Source organism: Tamandua tetradactyla, chromosome 2 (assembly GCF_023851605.1).
Source record: "Tamandua tetradactyla isolate mTamTet1 chromosome 2, mTamTet1.pri, whole genome shotgun sequence".
Lineage (NCBI taxonomy): Eukaryota > Metazoa > Chordata > Mammalia > Pilosa > Myrmecophagidae > Tamandua > Tamandua tetradactyla.
Genome location: NC_135328.1, coordinates 170542015 through 170565251, shown reverse-complemented (window position 1 = coordinate 170565251; position 23237 = coordinate 170542015). Strand labels below are relative to the sequence as shown.

Below are 23237 nucleotides of genomic sequence, written 5' to 3'. Positions count from 1 at the left end.
CAAGAAAACCCCTCTCTTCACCTTATCTCCACTCTAGCTAATGCCCCACTTTTCAGTTCTCTTTTGAGCTCTTCCTGTTGATAGTTGCATGGCTGGCTCTTTCTTATTCTTCAGTTCTTAGCTTTTATGCCCCTTTCTCAGAGGGCTGCCCTGACCATCCAATATAAAGTAGCCACCCACTGGCTTTTTGTTAAATGGACTTATTTAAATTCCCTGTAAAGCATTATCAGTGTCAGATATTTTTCTTGTTTATTTGCTTACGTGTTTGCTTTCCCTCGCCAGAATTTAAGCTCTTAGAGAGCAAGGAATCTGTTCACTGTTGTATTCCCAGGACCTCCAAAGTGCCTGACATAGTAAATGGTCAATAAATACAATGTCCTCGTAGATCCACCAGTGATTTGCTCTTCCTTCTCTGACCTTGTCTCCTACCACTTTCTCCCTGATTCACTGTTCCACTCACAGCCACCTCCTTGCTGTTCCTTCAATATGCCAGACTCACTTTTATCTTTGGGCTTTTACACTCTCTATTTCTTCTTCAGGTATTTATATGGCTTCCTCCCTCACTTTCTTCAGGTCTCTGCTCAAACATTAGTTTCTCATTTAGATCTGCCTTTACTATCCAGTTTAAAATTGCAGCTCTTTACCTCTTTCTTGGCTTAAGGACTTGCCAAGCACTGACTAATTTTAATATACTGTATAATTTGCTATTTATTTTATTGCCTATGCCCCCCACCCCCTATGAAAGTTCTGCTGCCTCTTCAAAGTCTGAAAGAATGCTGCTAGCACAAAACAGTAAATATTTATGAAATGAATGAATTTGTGGAATGAATGAATGCATAAATGAGTATCAGATATGAAATCCTTTGGGAGTGTCAGGCATCATTTTGGCTAGCAAAATAATGTATTTTAATAAATTTTTTTTTTGCAAATTGAATAAATCATCACGATTTATTTAACAAGGTTATCACTAGATCCATTTGTGATTTAAAAGCAGTTATTATATATTTGATATAATAAATAATTTTAATAACATTCGTGCTTGCATTCCTTACAGCCCTGGCACACAGCCCTGGACCCAATAGAATAGGCACCCAAAGAAAGCGTGTTGGAAATCACTGGGGGCGTGGATCAGCGCGTCCGGCCGCTATCCGCGCCCAGGCCCCGCCTCACCCCGCGGAGGCCACGCCCCCGCGTAGCTGAAGCCTATATAGGAGAGTGACGTCAGGCCGTTTGTTGTTATTGGCAGCTCCCAAGATGGCGTCCATCATGGAAGGGCCGCTCAGCAAGTGGACTAATGTGATGAAGGGCTGGCAGTACCGTTGGTTCGTGTTGGACTACAATGCAGGGCTACTCTCCTACTACACGGTGAGTACTCTGAGGGCAAAACTCCGAGTGCCTCGGTGGCTGCGATCCTTAGATGGCGGTGGGAGGACGGGGCTTCGTATAGCGGGGTTGCGGTTGCTAGGCTGGGGGTGCCGCCGTACGAGAGTTCGCTAGTGCAGGAGGGTTTTACGTCCAGGATAGCCAATGAGGGTGAGGGAGATGCGGACGCAGCCACTAAGCAGGCACTAGCCGTCTGATTTATAGATTGGGGGCGAGCCGCGTTTCTTTTTTCAGGGTCCCTTCCTAAGCGGTGGTGGGGTCCGGCAAGGTTGCGAGTGGGTGAGGGAGGTGGTAGCCTTGGTTTAAAGTTCCCGGTGGCTTGGTTCGTGCTGTCTTCCCACGTTGTCATAGACTTTATACTGTCCGCCCAGGCTCTGGAGACTGCCGCGCCCCTCTAGCTTCCCTCCGGGGATTGAGAATAGCTACCCCTTCGGAGCAGTGGCCAGCCGAGCCTGGCCAGGTCCAAAATGTGACCAACTCTCGAGCAACACGAAAGTGTCCGAATTTCCTCTTGTCTGACCTGGTTGAGTGTCTCATTCAGGGGACGCATGTTTCTTTTCAGCGGGAGGCGAGCGTAATCAACGCCTTAACTTTTGAGAGCTGTGGTTTTCCTAAACGCGAGTCTCTTGTTAGCGAAAAGACAGTAGGGATCGTGCGGTATTCCCTGAAAGTTATATTTTGGGCAGGGCTGAGGTCATGCTTCCCTGTACTTAACATGAATCAGTAACCGTGGGCAATTCGAGAATTATTATGCATCTTATATTCTGATTATTTTCTCCACCCCATCGCATTAGACATGGAAGGTGGGTGGTATGACAAAGAAATTACTTACAAAGGTACTTTCTCTGAATGATGTGTTGTTAATAATAGCCAACGAGGGGGAGGAAGCCACTTAAAAGGACAAAACTGAATGTCCTGAAGACTTTAGAAAATAATAGAAGACAGAAGGAAAACATTTATGAATATTATGGGAGAAGAGTTACTGCTGATGAGAGAGATGGGACAGTAAAATTTATTCGTTCATTTAAAAATGTTGGAGCACCTACTAAGTGTTAATTATTGTTTTAGGCTGTGTATGTATGTATGTATGATCTCAATAGAGATTAAGACATTCACCATACATGCTCTTCTGGAGTTAATGTATCCTAGTGTTTCCCTTAATTCATTATAGTCACAATAAATCTGCATGGTAAGTACTTATTATCTCTATATTATATGCCCATTTTAGAGTTTTGGAATTCGTTTTTAAGTAATTCCTCAAGATCATACAGCTTGCAGTAAGTGCTGGAGTCAGGATTCAAAATTCTTGGCTTTCTGGCTTTTACTTTCTGATTTCACTTGTGCCACAGGAGGGAGAGAGGGGCAAGCTTCGAATTACAAAAGACAAGTTTGGGAGAGTAAAAGTATTACTCTCACTGTCTCATAACTATTGTCTTCCTTTCTCTATATAATTTTTAAAGAAAAACCTTTATGCGTTTTACATGCATTGTTCAAGATTATCTTTAGATACACATAAAAAAAGGCAATTGAACATTTTATCCTGAAAGCTCTGAAAATTTGAAATCCCATGACTCAGGATAATGATGAAGCAATATTGTATTCAGTAGATGTGATAATCAGTAAACCCCATACAACCTGTCCAACTGGTTCAAGACAAGATAGTTTCAATGAGTGTTACTTTGGAATGAAGTTACCTTACAGATCTCAAGTGTGTGTTGTTCTGAATCTAGGGCCATACTGCGAAGGCTCCAAGCTGGGTTGCTTGGGGGCTCCTAGCTCATATAGAATCTTCCATTGTTTCTTCCTTTATGTATCCATTTTCTGCCTCCTTTCCCTTTTGCTTTCTGAGTTCTTGGACAAATTTCTTGTCTAACAGGTTAAATACTGTTTTTCATGTATCTCTTTTTTCTCTTCTAACACTTAGCTTCCCTTATGAGAATAGATACCATAAAACAACATCCTTGCCAGAAGGAGCTATCATATTTCTCACTAGTGGCTACTTAGAAGTATTTTTTTCCCCTAGTTCTTCTGTGTTGAAGTATTTGCTTGTGGAGAAAGATCTTGTGAAAATAAACTCTTATCTAATAATTAGAGAAAGTCCAGTAAAGATAGGAAAAGGCTAGATTTTCATTTAAGGGAAAAGTAGTAGACACATTGAATGTCAGTAATAAGTTCTGTATACTTGGACATAGTTTCAGTACATTAGAATTCTGAAGAATTTGAAAATAAGTATTAATAATGTGCATGTGACTGAATTTGAAGTACATCTTCTAGGAAGAGTATCTGAATTAGTTGCATAGCCTTTTAAGCAGAGCAGTAAACAGCAAGTCACTCTTCCTTGTTTCCCAAAGCACTTGGGCTCTTATACGGCTAGATTAACATTGCCTTAGAGTTGTTCTGTATTGAGAATTGACATTGGAATGATTTCAAGGTTGGGTTAGAATCACCCAACTCTGGAATTGCTGTGGATTGAATAGATTATTGAAACCTCATCCCTGTCTGCAGGCCCATGTCTGACCGCTGAGGCTGGATGATCTTTTAACTTTACGTTTTTTTTTCCATAATCTGTGAATCTTTAGTTTTGAAAATAAGTTTCATATATTTTTATCCTGCCCAACAAAGGAACAGAGAAGTGGATTACTTCTTTTAGACTACGCAGTCTTTTCTAACCTTGTTCTGTCTCTTAATTATTAGAAAATTAATGTAATGTAGTTCATTCAGTCAGCATTAATTTAAGGCCAACTTTGTAACAAGCATTGTATGATGTATGCTGAAAGTGCATGCATGGGAGAAAATTCAGAAGGAGCTCGGTCTCACAGAGCAGGCACCAAAATTTAATTTCAAGCAATGTAACAAATTGTACGATAGAAGTAAGAATAGAGTGCTGTTGGAACATTGCCTGTAAAAGGCCAGAGAGACATTTGAGCTGAGACTTAAATGGTAAAGATGGAAGAGAAGTGGAGCATTTCAGGCAATGGGAAAGGATATGCATAAATTTGGAAACTTGAGAATACAAAGTTCATTAAGAGGATATTAAGAATTTCTGAGTAGCTCTAGCGTAAAGGAATGTGTGAGGAGATAACAGGAAATTGAATCCAGAAGGTATTTGAAGCTGTTGGTTTTTTTGAGTCAGAATTCTAAACAAGATCCACACATAAAATTCTTGAGTCTCTTTTAGTCTGTAAATCCTTCTTCCTTTTTTTTCTTTGTCATTTATTTGTTGAAGAAACCAGGTCATTTGTTCTATAGAATTTTCAACATTCTGGACTTTGCTGCTGGCATCTTTGTGCTATATTTAAACATACTCCTTTGTCCTCTGTATTTCCTGTAAACTGATGATTAGACCTCAAAGCTTAATCAAATGCAGAATTTTCTGAGCGGGAAAGAGTACCCTATAGAGTATGCATTTCCCATTGTATCACATCAAGAGACACATGATGTGTGGTTTCTTTCTGTGATGTTAAAATTGATCAGTAGGTTCAAATGTAAGTTATATCATTTAAGGAACAGTGTTGGTTACAAAGAAATAATCAGGATGTCATATTGACAGAACTCAGTGATTGGATGGAGTGAAAGGGGAGCAGTCTGATTATATCCAGGATTTTGGTATGAATTATGTGAATGATGTTAGGGAAGATAGGAGGAACAGGTAGAGGGGAAAGGTGATTTGCTTTGGGGCATATTGAAATTGAGGCAAAGGTGTCTTATAGAAAGTTGAATATATGAATGGACCTTAGGACAAATATCTGGGTTGCAAATAAATATTAATTGTACACAAAGAGAGAGTTGAGAGAGTGAGTGAGAAAAATAAAGAGCCTCAGATAGTGTGCTGAGAAACTTCACTGGATTAGTTGTCTGTTACTGTATAACAGTAACAAAACCTTACAACTTAAAACAACAAACATTTATTATTTCATCATTTCCACAGGTCAGGAATTCAGGAGTGATTTAACTGGATGGTTCTGGCTTAGGGTTCTCTCATGTGGTTGTATTCAAGATGTTGGCCAGTGTTACAGTCATCTGAAAGGCTTGACTGGGGCTGGAGATCCTCTTCCAAGATGATGCATTTGCACCGCTGTTGGCAGAAAGCCTAAGTTCCTTGTTGGCTGTGGGGAGGTGGCCTCAGTTCTTCACCAGATAGCCTCCCCATTGGACTGCTTAAGTGTCATCACAGCAGGGCAGTGGGCTTTGCCTGGAGTGAGCAAAGACAGATAGTCTTCTGTCTCTGTTCATCAGGAACAAGTCACTAATCTCAGCTTTTGCTCATGGAGAGAAGAATTAGGTTTAGCCTTGTGAAAGGCATGTTAAATACTTTGTGAACAGATTTTTTTTTAGCGCAATTTTATTGAGATATATTCACATACCATACAATCCATCCAAAGTATACAGTCAGTGGCTCACAGTATCATCACATAGTTGGGTATTCATCACCACAACCAATTTTAGAACATTTTCATTACTTGTAAGAGTACTTTTATTTTTTATTTTTATTTTTTTTAATTTTTTTATTAATTAAAAAAAATTAACAAACAAAACATTAAGATATCATTCCATTCTACGTATACAATCAGTAATTCTTAATATCATCACATAGTTGCATATTCATCATTTCTTAGAACATTTGCATTGATTTAGAAAAAGAAATAAAAAGACAACAGAAAAAGAAATAAAACGATAACAGAGAAAAAAAAAGATTATACATACCATACCCCTTACCCCTTGCTTTCATTTACCACTAGCATTTCAAACTAAATTTATTTTAACATTTGTTCCCCCTATTATTTATTTTTATTCCATATGTTCTACTCTTCTGTTGATATAGTAGCTAAAAGGAGCATCAGACACAAGGTTTTCACATTCACAGAGTCTCATTGTGAGAGCTATATCATTGTTCAATCATCATCAAGAATCATGGCTACTGGAACACAGCTTTACATTTGTAAGAGTACTTTTAAAGTTAAATTAAAAAAAAATATTTTTATTGATAAAACAACATACAAACATTCTTAACATACAAATATTCCATACATGGTGTACAATCAGTGGCTCACAGTATCATCACATAGTTGTATATTCAGCTCAATGATAATTTTTTTGAACATTTGCATCACTCTAGAAAAAGAAGCAAAACAAAACAAAAAACGTATATACACCATACCCCCTACCCCTCCCTCTCACTGACCACCAGTATTTCCATCTACCCAATTTATTTTAACCTTTCTTCCCCCTATTATTTGTTTATTTTTATCTGTATTTTTTACTCATCTGTCTATACCCTAGATAAAGAAGCATCAGACACAATCATACAGTCACATTGTAAAAGCTATATCATTATACAGTCATCTTCAAACAAGGCCACTGGAACACAGCTCTGCAGTTTCAGGTACTTCCCTTTAGCCACTCCAATTTACCATAAACTAAAAAGGGGTTATTTATATAATGCATAGGAATAATCTCTAGTATAACCTCTCGATTCTGTTTGAAATCTCTCAGCCGCTTAAACTTAATTTTGTCTTATTTCTCTCTTCCCCCTTTTGATCAAGGAGGCTTTCTTAATCCCTTGATGCCAGGTCCTTTCTCATCCCGGGATTTCTGTCCCATGTTGCCAGTGAGATTTACACCCCTGGAATTCATGTCCCATTTAGACAGGGAGGGCAGTTAGTTCACTTACCATGTTGGCTTAGAGAGAGACCACATCTGAGCAACAAAAAAGAGGTGACTCTTAGGCCTAATTTTAAGAAGGCTTAGTCTGTCCTTTGTAGGAGTAAATTTCGTAGGGGCGAATCCCAATATTGAAGGCTTGACCTGTTGATTTGGTTGTTCCCACTGCTTGCTAGATTACTAGAAATTCTCCAGATGGGGAAGTTGGATATTTCCCTCTTTCTCCCCATTCCCCCAAGGGGACTTTGCAAATGCTTCTTTATTCACTGTCCAAATCACTCTGGGATTTACTGGGGCATCACACTAACCCGGACAAACTAACAAAATCTCACACCCTATTCAAGATTCCATATACTTACGGTGTTAACTAAACTGACCATACAAGTTAAATTAGGAAATGCACTACCCAAAATATAAATTTTGCATCAAATAAGCATCACTCCCTTCGTCTTACACAGAAGCTGAAGTTTGAAAATGTGGATGATATTATCCTTTACCCTGTATTCTGATCTACCTTAGTCCTATCTACATCAGCTTCACTCATATCTCTACTCGATATTTGATCACTTTTTCAACTTTTTAAACAGTTCCTGTATGGGGTACTGCTGACTTTTATAGCTTCAGAACTCTGAATCTCGGTTATCATGTATACACCTGAATTCTCTGGGAAAGACCATGTTATTTACAAATAGCCCAGAATTTAGAATGTATCTCAGAATTTAGAATTAACAGTTACATGTTTTGAATATATGTGACTTTTGTAATTGCTTACAATGTAGGACCCTTTACAATAAGCCCCAACCTGATAACCAATGCTCTCAACTTTAGTTCATCGAATTTTTATATTATAGTTTGTCCATATGATTGAGGCATGATAATATTTGTCTTTTTGTTCCTGACATTTCATTCAGCGTACGGCTGTTAAGGTTCATTTACCTAGTTGCATGCCTCACAACTTTATTCTTTCTTGCAGTCGCTTAGTAGTCCATCATATGTATACACCATAGTTCCCCCTTCCATTCCCCAGTCGTTGTACCCTTAGGCCATCTTCATTCATTGTGGATCAGGAATGCTGCCACCAGAAACACCAGTGTGCTAATGTTCATTTGTGTCCCCACACTCAGTTCCAGGGAGGGAATATTGAGTTGGCTTAACTCCAGCTGAGAGACTTGAATACATGAGGTTTTTTTTTTGGTCCCTCTCCCCACCCCCACCGTACCCCCAGTTATTTGTCCCTGGTAGTGCTGTAATACATGAGGTTTTAAAAATATCTGTTGGATTGGTCAGTTTGTATACCATTGATGCTCATAAGAACAGTTTCTTTGGAGTGGTATGTGTGGAAAACAGATTGGAGTGGTTTGAAGAGTAAATCGGAGGTGAAAATAGAGAAAGTGAGTATGCTCAGAAGGTTTGGTTGTAAAAGGGGCAGAGAGAAGGTTATGGAATTGAGGGAAAGGACATACAGGAATATGTTTTAATGTTGTATGGATGGGAATCAACGTCCATATTAAAAAGAAGGTAGAGTCAGGACTTTGTGGAGTGTCATGAACATTTAGAACAATAGTCTTGGAAACTGGAAAAATATTTAACTTTAAAGATTAATCAGGTTATGTGAGGAACTAGTTGAGATTATAAAACATGATTTGTGTAATCATTATCTAGGAATGTTTGATGCTTTTTCTTCATTTATACTGTTTTTGTAACATTTCTGAGAAGGTTAGAAACAGTAAATAGTAAGTTACCTGAGCCACTAAAGGTGTTCTTTGAAAAAGGAGTGATTAGAGAAACCATATATTCTTTGTTTTTTTTTTATGCACTGACTGGAAGTGACTCATAATGACTTTGCATTTCAAAAGCACTGTCAGTCAGCACACATTTAAGTGTTATTTGGCAGTCTTTAGCAATATCTAGAAGATGATAAAACAATCTGCCATCTAGATATAGGTAGATAGAAAGATAGATGGATAGAATTATAGCAAATTTGGCAAAATGTTAGAAGTTGGTACATCTGGGTGGAGGATATATTGGAGTGCTGTATGGGTTTTATTATTTTTGCAGCTGTTCTGTAAATTTGAAGTTATTTCAAAACAAAAAGTTTAATTAAAAGTCTACCATCTTGTTAAAATAAATTCAGTTTGAAATAGTGGTAGGTGAAGGCGAGGGGTAAGGGGTATGGTACGTATAGTTTGTTTTTTTTTTTTCTCTCTATTATCGTTTTATTTCTTTTTCTGTTGTCTTTTTATTTCTTTTTCTAAATCGATGCAAATGTACTAAGAAATGATGAATATGCAACTATGTGATGATATTAAGAATTACTGATTATATATGTAGAATGGAATGATTTCTAAATGTTTTGTTAGTTAATTTTTTTTTAATTAATAAAAAAAAGTCTACCATCTAATTCTTGGATTTTAGGTTTTTGGAAACCTTAAATATATGTATTTCTCTTGCAAAGATATAAAAGAGGTAGCCTATAATTCTCCTAGAAAGATATCAGCACTATTATTATTATTATTATTATTATTATTATTATTATTATTATTGAGCAATTAAAAGTGAATATATACTCTTCTAAGTAAACTACTCTTAAATGTACCGACGTGACTTTTATGCAGAAGTTAAGTTTACATGGTACATTTTCATAGTCCAAATAAAATAGCTTCAGAATTGTGAAAGGAACAAAAAAAAATGCATCTAATTTAAATGTCCCCCAAATTAAACAAATACATTTTTCTAATATAATAGGTAGTATCAGTGGGAAGAAATATGTGAAATTTTATGACCTTTCCTTTCCTTGAATACTTTAGGCAGTCTTGATTTTTCCCTTTTCTAAAACTCCTGAGTGTGGCTTATTGTTTTAGTTTGCCAGTTTAATGATGCCAGAATGCAGTACACCAGAAATGGAATGGCTTTTATAAAGGGAATATATTAAGTTACAGGTTTACAGTTCTAAGGTCACAAAAATGTCCAAACTAAAGCATCCAGATAAAGATACCTTGACTCCAAAGAAAGACCCATGCCTGTCACATGGGAAGGCATGTGGCTTGTGTCTGCATCCTCTCCCGGCTTCTGGTTTCAAATGGCTCTCTCAGCCCCTGTGGATCCTTCTGGTTTGCTTAGCATCTATAGGAAGGCACATGGAGATGTCTGTTGAGCTCTGCATCTCTAAACATCTGTGTCTGGGTGTCTGCTCTTTCTGTTGGCATCCCAAGCATTTCCTTCAGCACTCTTAACCATCTCCAGATATCTGCATCTGCGTCTGTATTTGAGGTTTCTCCAAAAAGTTTCCCCTTTTAAAGGATTCCAGTAAACCAATCAAGACCCATTTTAAATGGATGGGGTTACATAGCTGTCTAATAAAAAGGTTACACCCACAATTGGGTGTGGCATCTCTCCAAGGAAACAATCTAATCAAAGTTTCTACCCTAAGCAATAGATCTGCTCCTACAAGATTGAATTAGGAAAGGAACGTGGCTTTTCTGGGGTACGTAACAGTTTCAAACTAACACAGTCATATGATTCTTTGGCCATTTAATTACTGATTTATGGGCATAACATCTGTTATAATTTATCATATCACTAGCATATTCTTTATCTACCCAGCAAGCTTTTAAATTTCCTGGTGGCAGAACCAAACATTTTAATCTGTAAGAACAACAATATGGCATATTTTCTTGTGGTGAATGGAATGTCCAAGGCCTTTCAAACTAGGTTTAGAGGTGAGATGCAGAAGGCTGTTTGGAATTGTTGCTCACATAGACCTGTACATTTTGCAGAATATATTAATAGCAAATATATACATTTCCATAGTTTATGTAACACCTGATTGAATTTATATTAACATTGCTTTTTATTTAATCTTCCAGAGCCTGCAGAACTGAACTGTAGGATCTTTTGCTTACTTTGTCTTACCAGACAAGCAGTCAGTTCTTGTTTCAGTTACATGCAGTTTTGTTGATGGCAATAATTTGGGGAAGGAAAGAAAATTCTTAAATATGCCACTCTTCTATGTGGCGGTTATCATGGGATTAGATTTCCAAATAGTTAAATAATCCCAACCAGAACTGTAGTAGTGCACAAATGATTTAGACTAAGGATTGAATTCCTTAAACTGATTTTATAGAGGTGGAAAAAAAACCCCAAACTCCACAAACTAATGGCCTGCCCAATCAATGGTTTTCCTTCCCATCTGCTTTATTGTAAAGGATTATTTTAGAGCAATTTAAACTCCATATTTACTTCAGTGTGTTTTGACGTATTCATAATTACTTTTTTCTTTCACATAACAATATTAAGATCATCAAGAAAGATAATTTTCTGTTTTTGTTCAGATTAAGCCCCCTTTCTAAGATTGTCCACATACCTCATTTCTTATATTTTAGCAGTTATTAATGCACAGCTGGGTGAATAAAATATTGGGTGAATATTTACTCTGTCACTCTGATAGCTATCTTTATAATCTCATTCCTCCCCTTTCCTCGATTGCTCATAGGAGATGTTATGCTTCACCAGAGACAGTAGAGCTCATTTAGTGGGAGCACCTTCCACTTCTTGCACTTCCACCTGTTAACCTACTTTTCTGCTTATACTCACGTGCATCCTTCCTCCATTATAGTGCAAGAGATAATCCTCCTTTGTTGTGGGTTCCATCTGCTTCACAAATTTTTCTAGAACCTCAGTCTAGATAAATGAAATAGAGGAGGATTTTTTCTTTTTTTAATTATTATTATTATAGTCTTACTTTATAATACAACAATTAGACCTTTTAGTTGTAACAATCTCATACAGAACTTTTTTAGTTAATTTTTGAATTGCCTGTTGCTTTTTCATCTTTTTTAGAAAAATGTAATAGCTCTGTTGAGATACACATACAGTTCACACATTTAAAGTATACACTTCAGTGGTTTTTGGTATATTCTTAGAATTGTGCATCACAACAATCAATTTTAGAAAAGTTTCATCATCCCAAAAAGAAACCTTGTTTTATTAACAGTCACTCCTCATTTTTCCCCAGCGTACCATCCCCAGCCGTGGGCAACTACTAATCTACTTTCTGTCTCTAAATTTGCCTATTGTGGAGCTTCAAATAAGTGGAATTATACAATATATATTCTGTATCTGCCTTCTTTCACTTAGCATAATGTTTTCGAGGTTCATCCTTATTGTAGCTCATTATCAGTATTTCATTCCTTTTTATGGCCGAATATATTCCATTGTATGAATATACCCCATGTTGTTTACCCTTAATCAGTTGATGAACATTTGGATTGTTTCTAGTTTTGACAGTTAAGAATAATATTGCTATGAAGGTTTGTAAACAAGTTTTTATATGAATATGTGTTTTCAGTTTTCTTGGGTATGTACCTAGGAGTAGAATTGCTGGGTCTACCAGAAATACTTAGTGGTGAAGACTAAAATGGGGGTCCGTTGCATCAGATTTTTGTCTGTACATTTTTTAGGTCGGATGCTTGGTGCTTGATTAGGTGCTAGATTCAGATGAGCTTTTATTAAGCTTTCTATCAGTTTCCTGTTACTGTATAACCACTCCAAACTTACTATGAAATGTAAAACAACAATAATCTACATTATTTCCTGTGGTTGTGAGAGTTACTTAGGCTCATCTGGGCAAAATTCTTTGAGTTAAGGTAGTCAAGGAAGGGAGCACAGACTCTGTTCCAACTCACCTCTTGGAGGGCTTGGGTCAGGGGAATGCAAAGACCAAAGGGCACATCAGGCACAGAGTTAGACATGGATTTTATTAGCGCTGGCAAGCAGAAGATCTTTCATGGTGGCAGCTGGCCGTGGAAAATAAAGGTTAGCATTCCTCAAAGGATGGGGAGTGCCAGAGGGTGGCTTGTAAGGTTTCAGGACACAGAAATTTCATAAGGTATAACAACAGAGTTTCATAAGGGTTTGAAGATTTGTTATCAGTAGTAATCAAGGAAGAGGAGTTTCAGTGCCTTATTTATGGTATCATCTGTATATCCTTTTCTGCCTGAGGCAGTCTGATGACCTTTAATGTCTGTCTCAGTCATGTAGGAGGCTACGTGTAATGATCTGCTTTCAGTATGTCGGGCCCTGGAGCCCTACACTCCTCTTGAGTGGGGAGTGATATGGTTCTGAAACTGTTTCGATGGGAAATATCGTCATCATTTTTTTGGAATTAAATCTACCACAAGCTGTTACTAAATGTCAATCACTCTTCTTTGTATTTTCTGTATATTTTCAAACATATGGTCTCATTAAACCTCCCAACTTCTCCTATTTCTCCTTGATACCACTATATGTCAACCTTATGGCTCACTTGGCCTATTGCAAGAACTTAATAACTGTTCTCTGTCTATTGCAAAAACTTAATAACTGTTCTCTGTTTCCATTCTTACTCTCTAGAATCCGTTTTCTATCCACAGCTCAATGACCTTAAAAGAAAATAAAAAAGATTCTCTATTTAAGATTCTCTCACAACTTTAGGAAAAAACTCTAAACTTTACTATGGCTTACATGACCCTTGGTGATCTGCTGCTTCTTATCTTTCAACAGTTTTCCCTTTGCAGCATCACTTTCCCTCCATTCAGGCTTTTGTTCTGTTCTTGAAGTACCTCAAACTGGTTCTTACTTCAGGGCTTTTGCGTTTGCTTTCTGGTTCCCAGGACTGGTCTTACTCCAGGCCAAAGCGTAACTGATTTCTTCTTGTACAGATCTTTATTCAGATATCACTGCTCAGAGAAGCCTTTCCATAGCAACCCATCTAAAGTAAACCTCACCCTCAGTCATTTTCACAATGATTGTATTTTCTTTTTTTCATGGCACTTATTGTTACCTGCTGAAATTATTTTGTTTTTCTTGTTAATTATCTGGTTCCCTCCACTAGGATATAAACTCCATGAAAAAAGAGACCTTATTTATCTTCTTCTTTTAGTTCTCAACACCTAGAGCAGTGCCTGGCATTTAGTGAAGGCTCGGTAAATATTTATGAAATGAACAGTATTGTGAAATAATTTATATTATCCCTTTTACATAAGGAAGAAATTGCAACTTAATAAAGACCACATAGTAGTTTCTATGTGTGTTATTAGGTCTTCTAACTCCTAATTGAATGTTCTTCCTGTTGTAGGATAAAGGATTATGTTAACAGTGATTCAAATGAAGATAAAGCCAAGTTATCACTTAATCTGCTGACAAGTGATAAATACTTTACCATCTTTACAATGAAATAACTTAATTTCTTTCTGCATAGACTCTTGATAAAATGTAATACAAACTGCAGTGATAAAAAACAAGGAATCTTACTGTAAAAGTAAGGAGTCTTACATTTTTATTTAATGTCAAGAAAAAAAAAATCTCCTTCCTATCCTACTTTCCTGAAAGTCTATTAGATGGGATGAGGGGAAGTGGGAGCAGAAACTAAGTTTCAGAATTTGTTGAATGATGAGTTTTTTGTATTTATGGCGTAAACACAGAAAGGTAGTGGCAAATTCTTGAAGATAATTCTATCTGAAAAAAAAAACAAGAGAATCAACAAAACCAAAATTTGTTTTTTTGCAGAGATCAATAAAATTGACAAATCTTTAGCTGGATTGATGAAAAAAGAGAAAGGATGAAAATCAGAAATGATAAGGGGACATTACTGCTCACCCCACTGTAATAAAAACAACTATAAAAGGATGCTATGAACAACAGTATGCCAATAAATGAGATAACCTAGATGAGTGATATGGACACATTCTTAGAAACACACATACATTGACTCAAGAAGAAATCAATGACTAGTAAAGAAATGAATCAGTAACTAAAAACCTCCCAACACAGAAAAAGCCAGGACTGGATGGCTTCATGGGGAATTCTACCAAGTATTCTAAGAAAGCTTAACTCCAGTTCTATTTATTTTTGCTCTAATATTTTTTATTTCCTTCCTTCTGCTTGCTTTGGGTAGTTTGTTGTTTTTCTAGTTCTTCCAGTAAGTTAGGTCTCCGACTTGAAGTCTATTTTTTATTTTGATGCAAGCATTTAGATCTTTAAATTTCTCTCTTAGCACTGCCTTTGCTGCATTCCAGAAGTTTTAGTATGCTGTATTTTCATTTTCAAAGACTTCAACTTATTTCCTAATTTTGATTGTGTTTTCCTCTTGGTTGTTTAAGAGGTTTTAGTTTAATATCCATAGATTTGTGAATTTTCCATTTCTCCCTCTATTATTGATTTCTAGCTGTATTCCATTGTGGTTGGAGAAGATGCATTGTATGAGTTCATTATTATTAAATTTATTGAGACTTGTTTTGTGACCTAACCTAGTGTCTTTCTTGGAGAATGATCCATGTGCACTTCAAGAATGTGTATTCTGTTTTTGTTGGGTGAAATGTTCTATATATATTAGGTCTGGTTGGTTTAGAGTATCATTCTAGTCTTGTATTTCTTATATTCTGACTAGATATTCTTTCAGTTATTGAAGGGGGTATATTAAAGTCTCCTATTGATGTAGAACTATCAATTTCTCCCTTCAAATCTGTCACTGTTTGCTTCATATATTTTGGGTCTCTGCTGTTAGGTGCATATATATTTTGTCACATCTTCTTGTTGAATTGCCCCTTTATTAGTATATAATAACCATCTTTGTACATTATAACTGTGTTTGACTTAAAGTCTATTTTGTCTAATATTAGTATAGCTACCCCAGGTCTCTTTTGGTTACTATGTATAGTATATATATTTCAAATCCTTTCTCTTTACCCTACTTGTATCTTTGAATTTAAGGTCAGTTTCTTGAAGACAGCAAATAGTTGGATTATGCTTTTCAAAAAAATATTTTTGAGAAATCTTCACACACATACAGTCCATACATGGTGTACAGTAAATGGTGCACAGTATCATCACATGGTTGTATATTCATCACCATGATCATTTTTAGAACATTTTCATCCCTCCAAAAAAAACCAAAAAATAAAACTACTCCAACATCCCATACCCCTTACCCCTCCCTCTCACATCAGAATTTCAGTCTACCCAATTTTTTTTACCCTTTATCCCCTCTATTATTTATTTAGTTTTTAATCCCAATTTTTTTACTCATCTGTCCATACACTGGGCAAAAAGAGCTTGACTGTTTTCTGTCATATAATCACATTGTAAAAGTTACATTGTAATACAATCATCTTCAAGAATTAGGGCTGCTGGAACACAGCTCAACAGTTTCAGATATTTCTCTCCAGCCACTCCAACACACCATCAGCTAAAAAGGGATGTCTATATAATGCATAAGAATAACCTCTAGACTCTGTTTGAAATTGCTCAGCCACCAAAACTTTCTTTTGTTTCATTTCTCTCTCCTCTTTTTTGGTCAAGAAGGCTTTCTCACTCCCATGATGTCAGGTCCTTGGAATGTTGCCAGGGAGATTTATACCCTTGGGATTCATGTCCCATGTAGGGGGGAGGGCAGTGAGTTCACCTGCTGAGTTGGCTTAGAGAAAGAAGCCACGTCTGAGCAACGAAAGAGGTTCTGTGGGAGTGACTATTAGGCATAATTATAAGTAGGCTTAGCCTATCCTTTGCAAGAATAAATTTCATAGGGGTGAACCCCAACATCAAAGGCTCAGCCTATTGATTTGGTTGTCCCCACTGCTTATGAGAACATCAGAAATTCCCCAAATGGGGAAGCTGAATATTTCCTCCTTTCTTCCCAGTCTCCTAATGGGATTTTGCAAATACTTATTTATTCATGGCCTGAATTACTCTGGGATGTATCAGGGCCTCACACTAAACAAGATCTCATGCCCTATTCAATATTCCATGTATCATGCTTTTTTTATTCATTGTGTTTGATTTTTTTGCATGTTGTACCATATTGAATGCCTTCTCATTTCTGTCTGGGATATTTGTTTCATCTATTTTTTCTTGTGGTTACCATAGGATTAAAATTTAACATGCTAAATATGTAACAATCATATTTAGTTTGATACCAGCTTAATTTCAATAGCATAAAACATACTTTCCCTATGCCCCCTTCACCTTTTTTTGTACTTGTTATCATTTATATCTTTGTATATTTTGTGTGCAGAATCATAGATTTATCATTATTGTTTTGTTTTGTTTTGTTTTTTTTTGACATGGGCAGTCTCTGGGAATAGAACCCAGGTCTCTGGCACGGCAGGTGAGAACTCTGCCCCTGAGCTACTGTTGCCCGCCCTTTACTTTTTTAAAACAGTTTTTATTATGAAATAGAACACATACACAAAAAAGCAACAAATTTCAAAGTACACTTCAGCAAGTAGTCATAGAACAGACTTCAGATCCTGGCCTGGATTACCGTTCCTTATCTCTAGTTCCTTCTATCTAACTGCTCCAAAACTCCAGAGACCAACAGAAACATCAGTACAAGATTCAGCAGTCACACCCATCAGCCAAATCCCATCTTCTCTGTTATAACCCCTCCCCTCCCCCATCCCCCTTCCAATCCCTAGGGGTATTAGGATCTGCTCTTTCCAACTATTTGATGTTGGAAAGGAGGGGTCAACAATATGGGATAGGGGGATTGGAATGAGTTGCCATTCCCAGAGAGGATAGCCCCTCTAGGCCCCAGGTCCCATCCAGTCCAGGAACTGTTCTGTAAGTTTTAGGTTTCTGGAAAGTAATCCCAGTTTGTGAAAAGTGAAACTTTTGTAGCATCTCAGATAAAGCCCTAGGTGTTCTCTAGGGTTAACTGGAATGATTTTGGTTGGGGGTTGGCAAAACATGGTAATTAGCAGTGACTAGCTAAAGTTTGCATAAGAGTAGCTTCCAGCGTAGCCTCTTGACTCTATCTGAACTCTCTTAGCCACTGATAACCTTATTTTCTTACCTTTCTTCCCCCTTTTGGTCAGGAAGGTGTTGTTGATCCAATGGTGTCAGGGCTGTGCTCATCCCTGAGAGTCATGTCCCACGTTGTCAGGGAGACTTTTACCCCTGGATTTCATTGCTTTTATACATTTGCATTTTAGCTTTTTATACATTTTCATTTTACTTCCTTACCTATAAGAAGTAAGTAGAGTTACATACCAAATAATATACTACAATAGTACTGGAATTTATAATTACCCAGATGATTTCCTTTACCATAGGTCTTTATTTCTTTACGCTCCTTTGAACCACTGTCTAGTGTCCTTTTCTTTCAGGCTGAAGAACTCCCTTCAGCATTCCTTGTAGGACAAGTCTAGTGGCCATGAAGTCCCTCACCTTTTGTTTATCTGGAATGTCTTAGACTCCCCCTCATATTTGAAAGAAAGTTTCACTAGATATAAAATTCTTGATTGACAGTTGTTTTCTTTCAGCACTTTAAGTATTTCAATTCACTGCTTTCTTTTTTTTTTAGTTTAAGCTACTTCTCTTTTTTCTATTCTAATTTTTTATTAATTAAAAAAAATTACAAGAAACACAAACATTCCCAACACATATACTCAGCAATTCACAATATCATCACATAGTTGCATATTCATCATCATGATCATTTCCTAGAACATTAGCATCAATTCAGAAAAAGAAATAAAAAGACAACAGAAAAAAAAAATTTACAGACCATACCCCTTCCTGATCCTTTTCATTGATCACTAGCATTTCAAACTAACTCTATTTTAACATTTGTTCCCCCTATTATTTATTTTTATTCCATATGTTCCTCTCATCTGTTGAAAAGGTAGATAAAAGGAGCATCAGACACAAGGTTTTCACAATCACACAGTCACATTGTGAAAGCTTTATCATTGTTCAGTCATCATCAAGAAACATGGCTACTGGAACACAGCTCTACATTTTCAGGCACTTCCCTCCAGCCTCTCCATTACATCTTGGGTAACAAGGTGATATCTACTTAATGCATAAGAATAACCTCCAGGATAACCTCTCGATTCTGTTTGGAATCTCTCAGCCATTGACATTTTGTCTCATTTCACTCTTCCCCCTTTTGGTCGAGAAGGTTTTCTCAATCCCTTGATGGTGGGTCTCAGCTCATTCTAGAGTTTTCTCAATCCCTTGATGCTGAATCTCAGCTCATTCTGGGCTTTCTGTCCCACGCTGCCAGGAAGATCCACACCCCTGGTAGTCATGTCCCATGTAGACAGGGGGAGGGTGGTGAGTCTGCTTACTGTGTTGGCTGGAGAGAGAGGCCACATCTGAGCAACAAAAGAGGTTCTCTTGGGGGTGACTCTTAGGCTTAATTTTAAGTAGGCTTGACCTATCCCCTGTGGGGTTGTTTCATATGAACAAACCCCAAGACTGGGGGCTCAGCCTATATAGCTTTGGTTGTCCGCACTGCTTGTGAGAATATCACGAATTCAACTTGGGGAAGTTGAGTTTTCCCCCATTCTCACCATTCCCCAAAGGGGACTTTGCCAATACTTTTCCACTCACTGATCAAATCACTCTGGGATTCATCAGGGCATCACCGGGACAAACCAACAAAATCTCATGGCCTATACAAAGTTCCATGTACTTAAGGTGTTCAGTCAACTATCTACATAAGTTATATTAGGAGATGCACTAGTCAAAGTATAGATTTGTACCAAATAAACATTTTTTGCTTTAGTCTCACACATTAGTTGAAATTTTAAAATATTAGGTAACATCTATTTTCAGCACCCTGCAGTAATGACATTCTTTTGTTCTTCCTCATGCAAAAACATTTTTAAAATTTGTACATTTAGTCACTATCATTATACACTCTAGGCATTCCTAGATTACACCATCTCAATCTTTATTGTCTATCTTTCTTTGTGATTTCATTTATGCCCCAGCCCTCTTCCCTTTATCATTGTCATATGCAGCTTCATTCAGTGTTTTAACATAATTGTATTACAGTTAGGTAATATTGTGCTGTCCATTTCTGAGTTTTTATATTCAGTCCTGTTGCACAATCTGTATCCCTTCAGCTCCAATTACCCAATATCTTACCCTATTTCTATCTCCTGATGGTCTCTGTTACCAAGGAAATATTCCAAGTTTATTCACTAATGTTAGTTCATATCAGTGAGACCATACAGTATTTGTCCTTTTGTTTCTGGCTAATCACACTCAGCATAGTGTCCTTAAGGTCCATTCATGTTGTTACGTACTTCATAACTTTATTCTGTCTTGCAGCTGCATAATATTCCATCTTATATAAATGTCACAGTTTGTTTAGCCAACTGTCTGTTGATGGACATTTTGGCTGTTTCCATCTCTTGGTAATTGTTAATAATGCTGCTACAAACATTGGTGTGTAAATGTCCATTTATGTCCTTGGCCTCTTGTCCTTTGAGTAGAGACAGCATATAGATGGGTCCTGTTTTTTAATCCATTCTGCCAGACTATGTCTTTTGATTGGAGAGTTTAATCCATTAACATTCAGTGTTATTACTGCATGGGTAGTACTTTCTTCTACTATTTTGCCTTCTGGATTTTATATGCTCTATCTAATTTTCCTTCTTTTTACCTTTACTCATAGTCTTCCTTTCTACACTCTTTTCCACACCTCTCTCTTCTGTCTTCGTATCTGTCTGTAGTGTTCCCTTTAGTATTTCTTGCAGAGCTGGTCTCTTGGTCACAAATTCTCTCACTGATTTTTTGTCTGAAAATGTTTTAATTTCTCCCTCACTTGTGAAGGACAATTTTGCTGGATATAGAATTCTTGGTTGGCAGTTTTTCTCTTTTAATAATTTAAATATATTGTCCCACTGTCTTCTCGCCTCCATGGTTTCTGCTGAGAGATCTGCGCATAGTCTTATTGGACTTCCCTTGTATGTGATGGATTGCTTTTCTCTTGCTACTTTCAAGATCCTCTCTTTCTCTTTGACCTCTGACATTCTGATTAGTAAATGTCTTGGAGAACATCTATTTGGATCTATTCTCTTTGGGGTACACTGCACTTCTTGAATCTGTAATTTTCTTTCATAAGAGTTGGGAAATTTTCAGTGATAATTTCCTCCATTAGTTTTTCTCCTCCTTTTCCCTTCTCTTCTCCTTCTGGGACACCCACAACATGTATATTCATGCGCTTCATATTGTCTTTCAATTCCCTGAGTCCCTGCACATATTTTTCCATTTTTTTCCTATAGTTTCTGTTTCTCGTCAGATTTCAGATGTTCCGTCCTCCAGTTCAGAAATCCTATGTTCTGTCCTCGAAATCTACCATTGTAGGTTTCCATTGTTTTTTTTTTTTTATTTTAATTTTTTTATTAATGGAAAGAAAAAAAAAGAAATTAACACAACATTTAGAAGTCATACCATTCTACATATGCACTCAGTAATTCTTTTTTTTTTTTTTTATTAATTAAAAAAAGAATTAACAAAACAATTAGAAATCATTCCAATCTACATGTACAATCAGTAATTCTTAATAACATCACATAGTTGCATATTCATCATTTCTTAGTACATTTGCATCGATTTAGAAAAAGAAATAAAAAGACAACATGCACTCAGTAATTCTTAACATCATCACATAGATTCATGATCATCGTTTCTTAGTACATTTGCATCGGTTTAGAGGAACTAGCAACACAACAGAAAAAGATATAAAATGTTAATATAGAGAAAAGAAATAAAAGTATTAATAATAGTAAAAAAAAAAAAGAAAAACAAAACAAAACAAAAAAAACCCCTATAGCTCAGATGCAGCTTCATGCAGTGTTTTAACATGATTACTTTACAATTAGGTATTATTGTGCTGTCCATTTTTGAGTTTTTGTATCTAGTCCTGTTGCACAGTCTGTATCCCTTCAGCTCCAATTACTCATTATCTTACCCTGTTTCTAATTCCTGCTGGACTCTGTTACCAATGACATATTTCAAGTTTATTCTCGAATGTCCGTTCACATCAGTGGGACCATACAATATTTGTCCTTTAGCTTTTGGCTGGACTCACTCAGCATAATATTCTCTAGGTCCATCCATGTTATTACATGCTTCATAAGTTTATCTTGTCTTAAAGCTGCATAATATTCCATCGTATGTATATACCACAGTTTGTTTAGCCATTCTTCTGTTGATGGACATTTTGGCTGTTTCCATCTCTTTGCAATTGTAAATAATGCTGCTATAAACATTGGTGTGCAAATGTCCATTTGTGTCTTTGCCCTTAAGTCCTTTGAGTAGATACCTAGCAATGGTATTGCTGGGTAGTATGGCAATTCTATATTCAGCTTTTTGAGGAACCGCCAAATTGCCTTCCACAGTGGTTGCACCATTTGACATTCCCACCAACAGTGGATAAGTGTGCCTCTTTCTCCGCATCCTCTCTAGCACTTGTCATTTTCTGTTTTGTTGATAATGGCCATTCTGGTGGGTGTGAGATGATATCTCATTGTGGTTTTGATTTGCATTTCTCTAATGGCCAGGGACATTGCGCATCTCTTCATGTGCCTCTTGGCCATCCGTATTTCCTCTTCTGGTAGGTGTCTGTTCAAGTCTTTTTCCCATTTTGTAATTGGGTTGGCTGTCTTTTTGTTGTTGAGTTGAACAATCTCTTTATAAATTCTGGATACTAGACCTTTATCTGATATGTCATTTCCAAATATTATCTCCCATTGTGTAGGCTGTCTTTCTACTTTCTTGATGAAGTTCTTTGATGCACAAAAGTATTTAATTTTGAGGAGCTCCCATTTATTTATTTCCTTCTTCGGTGCTCTTGCTTTAGGTTTAAGGTCCATAAAACCACCTCCAGTTGTAAGATTCATAAGATATCTCCCTACATTTTCCTCTAACTGTTTTATGGTCTTAGACCTAATGTTTAGATCTTTGATCCATTTTGAATTAACTTTTGTATAAGGTGTGAGATATGGGTCTTCTTTCATTCTTTTACATATGGATATCCAGTTCTCTAGGCACCATTTATTGAAGAGACTGTTCTGTCCCAGGTGAGTTGGCTTGACTGCCTTATCAAAGATCAAATGACCATAGATGAGAGGGTCTATATCTGAGCACTCTATTCGATTCCATTGGTCGATATATCTATCTTTATGCCAATACCATGCTGTTTTGACCACTGTGGCTTCATAATATGCCTTAAAGTCTGGCATCGCTAGACCTCCAGCTTCGTTTTTTTTCCTCAAGATGCTTTTAGCAATTCGGGGCACCCTGCCCTTCCGGATAAATTTGCTTATTGGTTTTTCTATTTCTGAAAAATAAGTTGTTGGGATTTTGATTGGTATTGCATTGAATCTGTAGATCAGTTTAGGTAGGATTGACATCTTAAT

The 23237-nt window shown here is 36.8% G+C and overlaps 1 protein-coding gene across 9 annotated transcripts in view; it reads left to right on the top strand.

Annotated features, from left to right (window-relative positions):
- Positions 1-23237, top strand: part of OSBPL9 (oxysterol binding protein like 9) — a 248303-nt gene that overhangs the window by 7932 nt on the left and 217134 nt on the right. For all 9 annotated transcript variants that reach the window (XM_077149691.1, XM_077149681.1, XM_077149682.1 and 6 more), the window contains one exon: positions 1247-1365. In XM_077149691.1, coding sequence (XP_077005806.1) covers positions 1247-1365 — 119 coding nt within the window. The remainder of the gene's footprint in view (positions 1-1246; positions 1366-23237) is intronic.